The 7,461-nt window shown below is 42.4% G+C and overlaps 2 protein-coding genes across 2 annotated transcripts; both read left to right on the top strand.

The window, feature by feature from the left end:
• The first annotated feature begins 2,085 nt into the window (after positions 1 to 2,085).
• On the top strand, positions 2,086 to 3,018 carry LOC148215223 (olfactory receptor 6E1-like). The gene has a single exon (XM_088143913.1). The coding sequence runs from the start codon at positions 2,086 to 2,088 to the stop codon at positions 3,016 to 3,018; it is 933 nt and encodes a 310-aa protein (XP_088000039.1).
• A 2,160-nt stretch (positions 3,019 to 5,178) lies between these two features.
• On the top strand, positions 5,179 to 6,123 carry LOC103055625 (olfactory receptor 6E1-like). The gene has a single exon (XM_007438513.3). The coding sequence runs from the start codon at positions 5,179 to 5,181 to the stop codon at positions 6,121 to 6,123; it is 945 nt and encodes a 314-aa protein (XP_007438575.3).
• Positions 6,124 to 7,461: the final 1,338 nt, after the last annotated feature.

The following is a 7,461-nucleotide window of genomic DNA, read 5'->3' on the forward strand; positions in this document are numbered from 1 at the left end:
CTCCAAGGCCGAACCCAATTGGTGTTGGTAGGGAGCGAGATGTCCAACCCACGGCCCCTACTTTGTGGGGTGCATCAGGGTTCATTGGTCTCACTGCTCCTATTTAACATCTACATGAAACCATTGGGTGAGATCATCCAGCACCATGGGATGAGGTATCATCAACATGCTGAGGATACTCAACTATATACTGTATCTCCATCCCAGGTAACCTAAGTGATACTGTGGCTACCCTTTCAAAGTGCCTGGAGGTTGTAGGGGCCTGGATGGGGGACAACAGGCTTCAAATGAACCCTGGTAAGACAGAGTGGCTGTGGATATGGGGAGCCTCAAGATCTAGGAGTTTATCATCTTTGGTACTGGATGGGGTCACACTACCCCAGACAGACCCAGTGTATAATCTGGGGGTCCTTCTTGACTCATGACTCCTGTTCAAACAGCAGGTGGCAGTTGTGGCTAGGAGACCCTCTGTGCAACTTCGTGTTGTGCATCAGCTACGCCCCTTCCTGGATCGGGAGGCTCTCCACATGGGTCAGTCATGCCCTGGTCACCTCTTGGTTGGATTACTGCAATACACTCTACATGGAGTTATCCTTGAAGAGTATCCAGAAGCTCAGAATGCAGTGGCATGGACAGTTCTGAATGCCCCCAGGCAGCCCATATAACACCTCTGTTATGTGAGCTGCATTGGTTGCCAGTTTGCTTCCGGGTCCAATTCAAGGTGTTGGTCATCACCTTTAAAGCTCTTCATGGCACAGGACCAAGTTATCTGAGGAGCCGTCTCGCCCCTGTTATATCAGCCTGCACCACTCAGTCCAGCAGAAGGGGCATGTTGCGGACCCCACAAGTCAAGGAATTTTGGCTAGTGGGGTCTAAGAAGAGGGCCTTTTCTGCCATGGCCCCCGCTCTGTGGAACAACTTACCTCCCGAGGTGCAGTGTGCCCCCACTCTCATGGCCTTCAGGAAGAGCATGGAATCTTGGCTACGCCAGGTGGCTGGGGGGCCAGATGAGGGCTCACACCAGTGGAAGTGGCTTGTGGAGTAATTGATTCTACCCCCCCCCCCCATCATCTTGAATGTTTTTAATGTTTTTAGTCTTTTTATGTATTGGATTTTTTTTAATACAATCTGATTTTTTTAACTAATTGGTGTGGGTATTTATTTATTTTATTGCTTTTGGGTTTTACTCTAACTGTGAGCCATCCAGAGTCACCCTCTGGGGGAGATGGGCACCATACAAATTTAATAAATAGAAAGGAAAGGAAAGGAAAGGAAAGGAAAGGAAAGGAAAGGAAAGGAAAGGAAAGGAAAGGAAAGGAAAGGAAAGGAAAGGAAAGGAAAGGAAAGGAAAGGAAAGGAAAGGAAAGGAAAGGAAAGGAAAGGAAAGGAAAGGAAAGGAATCTGAGTCCAGGGCAGAACTGCAACCTGAGACAGCATCTTAGACATGATGCTCCATAGTTCTGATGAAGATAACGGGAGGAAGAGGGGAAGCACATTCAGACTTGCAAGATTCTGTTACTATAACCTTATAATAAAAAGAGTATTAGCTTGTGTGTCTTTGGATTCCATGTTTGGTCTGTCTTGGAGGGCCGACACCTAATTGTTTTGAGAAGAACACCCCAAGTTTTGGAAGAATCAGACAAACGTCTTTCACACACAGAGAGAAAGAATTCCCTGAAGAACCAGTGGTGCCATAAACACATTAACAAATTAACCTCTTTAATTACGATGGGAATTGCTGCAGAAGGAACATACAAGAACCATCAAAGACATTGGCATATATATTTTTTTCTATTTACAAGAGAGGAAAGGGCTTGAAAAAGGTTTCTGTCCTTCCCCCTCCAATCTGCATTACTATTAATTTTGTCTCGCTAAGGACTCTTTCCTTCACTAATACATGTAGACTTTTTTACTATTGTTTTCTGTAGTACCAATTTAACATTTTACCAATCATTCTGTTTTTCAAACTCTTCTTATCGATTCCTACAATCAAATCATTTTTTCAATATTCTGTAAGAAAGGCTGGATGCATCGGAACTATTCCATTTTTTTGGAGGTTTTGTCCCAAAAATGACTCACAATGGAATGGCAGAAATATTGAACAAGACAGCGGCAGTAGCTGAGTTCATCCTTGTGGGTTTCACCCACATCCGATGGCTGCAGATACTCCTTTTCTGGCTTCTCCTTCTCACATATCTTTTGACCATCGTGGGAAATCTTCTCATCATCTACATCACTCTAGTTGACCGACGCCTCCAGACCCCCATGTACTTTTTCCTCAGGAACTTCTCTTTCTTGGAAATAGGATTCACTTCTTCTGCCATCCCTAAAGCTTTGTTTAACTTGGCCTCGGGCAACAACACCATTTCTCTTGCTGGCTGTTTCACACAGGCCTTTTTCTATTTCACTCTGGGCACCGCTGAATTCTTTATTCTGGCCACAATGTCCTTTGACCGGTATGTGGCCATCTGCAACCCCCTCCGTTACACAACCATCATGAGCAGCCACTTCTGCACTCAGTTAGTGATAGGATCTTGGACTGTCAGCTTCCTTTATCTCATAATGCCTCTTATTCTGTTGTTTCGATTGCCCTTCTGTGGTCCAAACATCATCAATCACTTCTTCTGTGACAACATGCCACTGATCAAGCTTGCCTGCACTAATACCCAATTCCTTGAACTGCTGGATTTTCTCTTGGCCACCTTTACCGTCCTGGGGACTTTAGCCATCACAATCATTTCCTACATTAAAATCATTGTTGCTGTCATGCACATCCCTTCCAGAACGGGCAGGCAAAAGGCCTTCTCCACTTGTGCTTCTCACATTGCGGTAGTTTTCATCACCTATGGGAGCTGCATTTTCATGTATGTGAAGCCCACACAAAGTGGGGGGCTGGACCTCAGCAAAACAGTTGGTGTTCTGAACAATGTGGTCTCTCCTTTGCTCAACCCCTTCATTTACAGCCTGAGAAACAGGCAGGTGAAAACAGCTTTGAAGGATGCCTGTGGATGGAGATGAACATCTTCTAATCAGGGAAGTGGCCTCCTTCAGTATAGGAGCTCCCTGAGGCACATGTGAATGAATGGAACGGCATGGCATACTTATACTGCCAAAAGTAAGTGAGGGAGTAAAAATTGGATAGATGTTTTTACCTTGCCTCTGACTGGTAACCATGTTAAACCTAACATGCTCTAATCATCCAGAAGACAGCTTCTACCAGCATAAATCAGATGCTAGAAAGCAAAGAGGTCATGAAAATTTTATGAATGATTTTTCACTGTCGTTACCAAGGGATGAGTTTTTCTGCCAATTTTTCATGGCTTCATTTCTCAAGAGTGGTGAGCTGTAATGTTGCTTTCTAAAATGAAGTAACAGTTTGCAGAGTCCAAAAGTGGTAGAGTAAGTCAGGCACTTTCTTGTGTGTAATGCTTAGGACTGGTTTAGAAGCAAAAATAAATTAACTCTGGTTCTAATCATTCATATGAGAATACACGGCAGGACTCAACAGAAAATAATTCCAAATGATGCTTTCTTTAACCATTGATTTTAAATTAAGCCACAGGTGGTAGAAGTTCCACTTTATTCCATGATGCATAAATGCCTACTCTATGCGATATATAAACCACATTATGACTAGGTCCAATGCCACTTGTTATTATTTAGAATAATCATTATGTCTGCTTAAGAAACACTTTGGTTACGTTTCTTTGATGACCTTATATCGTGGGGGTGAAAACATCACAATCATTTTCCTATTTCCAGGTGCAGTTGAGGAATGCAGATTTTAATCGTGAAGAGTTGGGGAAGTCTGAATGTGTAGCATATCTCTCATATTCAGCCCTATTTTGGAAGAACACAGACATGCTCCTCTGAAAGAAAATTTCCCGGTCTCCATCTCCTTTACTGCTCGTTGAAGCACTCTTCCTTCTCTGATGGGTTGTCCAAACAGGACAAGAGGTTGAAGAGAATGTTAACTTTTCTTTCATGTTGCCAACATAGAGATGATGTCATAGAGTGGCCTCCCAAAACTGGGGTCCCTCTAGGAACATCATCTTTCTGTTACTTTTAATGCCTTTTCAGCTACAGGGGGGAGGTTGGACCATAGGAATGAGAAGCAACAGGAAGAAGGGTTCTTCTGATTGTCTCTAGCATAGAAACCATCTTTATTGGCCCCCTCACCTCGTTTTCTGGACTTTTTTTTGTCCAAAAAGTACCAAAAAGAGTGACTAGAAGCCACGGTGTGTCAAAAGAAACTATCCGTGGATGCTACTTTTCAGCTGACAAGGAGAGGCAGGATTATTTACTGTTCTTGTAGCATAGAAATCTGCACTCCACTGTAGCTGCACATTTAGCTAGCTGTGCTGGGTGAATGGAACTATTTTCTGAAGGCTGGTGGAATTATTATTTTTTTTTTTTTTGGAGAGGGAGAATAAAACATTGTGAATTTGCAGTACTGATTTAAAAAAAAAAAATCCATTAGCACAGTTGCAAGGAATGAAAGCTGGTGGATACTCATCAGCTCTTACTGTAGATATTGAAATTTAATTCTGATGACATTTGTAGGAAATTCATGGATTTCTCTTTAGCAAAATGGGAAGCCTTCAGAAAAATGGAGAAGGAAAAATGCTACAATTGGATCCTGCCCTGTAACAGCTACACAGAGAAGGTTGCTGGACTACATCTTTTCCAAAATCTTTTACTCTCAATTTATTCTGTTCTATAGAGTTTGCATGAGATCAGTGAAAGCTCTTTAGGAATGTCCTTCAATCTGTCAGTCAACTTTGAATTTAGCTAAAGATATTGAAAGGGAACGTGCAGCCATTTCAGGTGAAGTGCCTGGAGAACACTGAGCAGAGCTGAAATATTCAGACAATCATCATGCAGAAAAAGATCTTTGGACGTTCACAAGGATGAATTGTTTTGGACAGGTAAAAACGTGGAGGGTCATCTCTTATCTCCTCTTCAATTAACCAGAGCTGGAATTAGAGTATATACAACAATTACCCTACTTAGAATAACATATTAGAAGTATCTTCATCTGGTTCAAACCATCAGTTTTTAAGTTCTCTTTGATTTTAATACAAAGAATGAAAACGGATGAAATGATCCCTAATGAAATGTGAGATTAAAAGAAAGAAGAAAAAAGTTTTTTTTCACTCTATTTTTAGGGATAAACTAATGACAAATAGGACCATCATAAGGGAATTCATACTGTTGGGGTTGACAGACAACCTTCAATTAGAAGTTGGCCTTTTTCTCCTTCTGCTTGGGATTTATCTTTTGACATTAATAGGAAACATGCTGATTATTATTATCACATTACTGAACACCCAACTCTATAGCCCAATGTATTTCTTCCTCCGACATGTGGCATGGGTGGATTTTTTGTTTACAAGTATGATCGTTCCCAAAACACTGGCCAACATAGCCACTGGCAGTAAAAGCATCTCCTTAGCTGGTTGCTTCATACAGAATTTTCTTTATTTTGTCCTTGGCACCACTGACTTTCTTCTAGTGATTGTAATGTCTGTTGATCGATACATAGCAATCTGTAACCCTCTTCACTACTTAACCATCATGAATGGACGAATCTGCTCATTATTGGTACTTTCCTGCTGGGCTGGAGGGTTATCACTATTCCTAGTTCCATCCATTGTTTTATTTCAGATGCCATTTTGTGGTCCTAACATCATCAACCATTTCTTTTGTGACTCTGGACCACTAATCAAATTAGCATGTGTTGACACCAGGCTCGTAGAACTGAATTATTTTTTAATTGCCATACTCTCTCTGCTTGGGACCTTAGCTGTCAACATTGTGTCTTACATCAAAATCATTTCCAGAATTCTGCACATCCCATCAGCTACAGGGAGGAAGAAGACCTTCTCCACTTGTGCATCTCACATGACTGTGGTCTCTATTGCTTACAGCAGTTGTATTGTCATGTACATGAAGCCAAAAGGCACCGGTGAATTAGACTTCAACAAGATAGTGGCTCTTCTGAATACTGTTGTGGCTCCTTTTCTGGTTCCATTCATATACTGTTTGAGGAACAGACAGGTGCAAGATGCTTTGATGGCTGAACTGAGACAATGGACTGGGTTTTGCAAGAAATTGAGATGAGTTTGCTATTGATATGACACTGAAGTAGATTTTCAGATTTAACTTCTTCCACTACATTGTCAAGCTATGGCATGTGCTACTATCAGATGTAATGATCACCAAGATGTTCTTACAAGGAAACTTGACAATACAGAGGGTGGGGTGACCTGGGACTGAAACACCTGATTGCTCTCAAAGGTGGAATTCCAGAAATACTGGTTGTTAATAAAGAACAATGGAAGGAGAAATTCACCCTCTGTCCTTGTTGTGATTTTACCAAACATATCTGGTTGCACACTGTCTGACCTTGCATGCATGATTCAATGAGCCATTCACGCAATGCAGCCTCAGAGCTCTTCTCCTTTTCCGTCACCTCCAGACCCCCATGTACTTTTTCCTCAGGAACTTCTCTCTCTTGCAAATGGGATTCACTTCTTTTGTCATTCCTAACCTTTGTTGAACTTGGCCTCGGGCAACAACACCATTTCTCTTGCTGGCTGTTTCACACAGGCCTTTTTCTATTTCACTCTGGGCACTGCTGAATACTTAATTCTGGCTACAATGTCCTTTGACCGGTATGTGGCCATCTGCAACCCCCTCCGTTACACAACCATCATGAGCAGCCACTTCTGCACTCAGTTAGTGGCAGGATCTTGGACTGTCAGCTTCCTTTATCTCATTATGCCTCTTATTCTGTTGTTTCGATTGCCCTTCTGTGGTCCAAACATCATCAATCACTTCTTCTGTGACAACATGCCACTGATCAAGCTTGCCTGCACTAATACCCAATTCCTTGAACTGCTAGATACCTTTACTGTCCTGGGGACTTTAGCCATTGCAATCATTTCCTGCATTAAAATCATTGCTGCTGTCATGCACATCCCTTCCAGAACAGGCAGGCAAAAGGCCTTCTCCACTTGTGCTTCTCACAAGGGAAAACTGGACAGACATTCATACATTTATTTATTTATTTGATTTATCTCCGCCCTTCTCCCCCAATGAGGACTCTGGGCAGCTCACAAAATCCGTTAAAACCATAAATATATATAAAATTACATAAAACATGAAAACTATGCAAAGCATTGCTGAAAGAAAAGAAAAAGTTCAAGAGGCTGATGGTTTCCAGAGCTGCAGATGACAGGCCTCTAAGGGGCTAGCCATCCCCACGCTTGATGTCTTCCGTCCCCTCCCCAGGCCAAGTTGCAGAGCCAGGTCTTCAGATCTCTCCAGAAGGTCAGGAGTGAAGGGGCCAATTTCACCTCCGGGGGCAAGATATTCCAAAGGGTGGGGGCTACAGCAGAGAAGGCCTGCCTTCTTTTGTTGTTGTTGTTTAGTCGTTAAGTCGTGTCCGACTCTCCG

Source organism: Python bivittatus, unplaced genomic scaffold, assembly GCF_059951505.1.
Source record: "Python bivittatus isolate LINGU-HERP-01145 unplaced genomic scaffold, Pbiv_v1 ctg000430_np1212, whole genome shotgun sequence".
Taxonomy (NCBI): Eukaryota; Metazoa; Chordata; class Lepidosauria; order Squamata; family Pythonidae; genus Python; species Python bivittatus.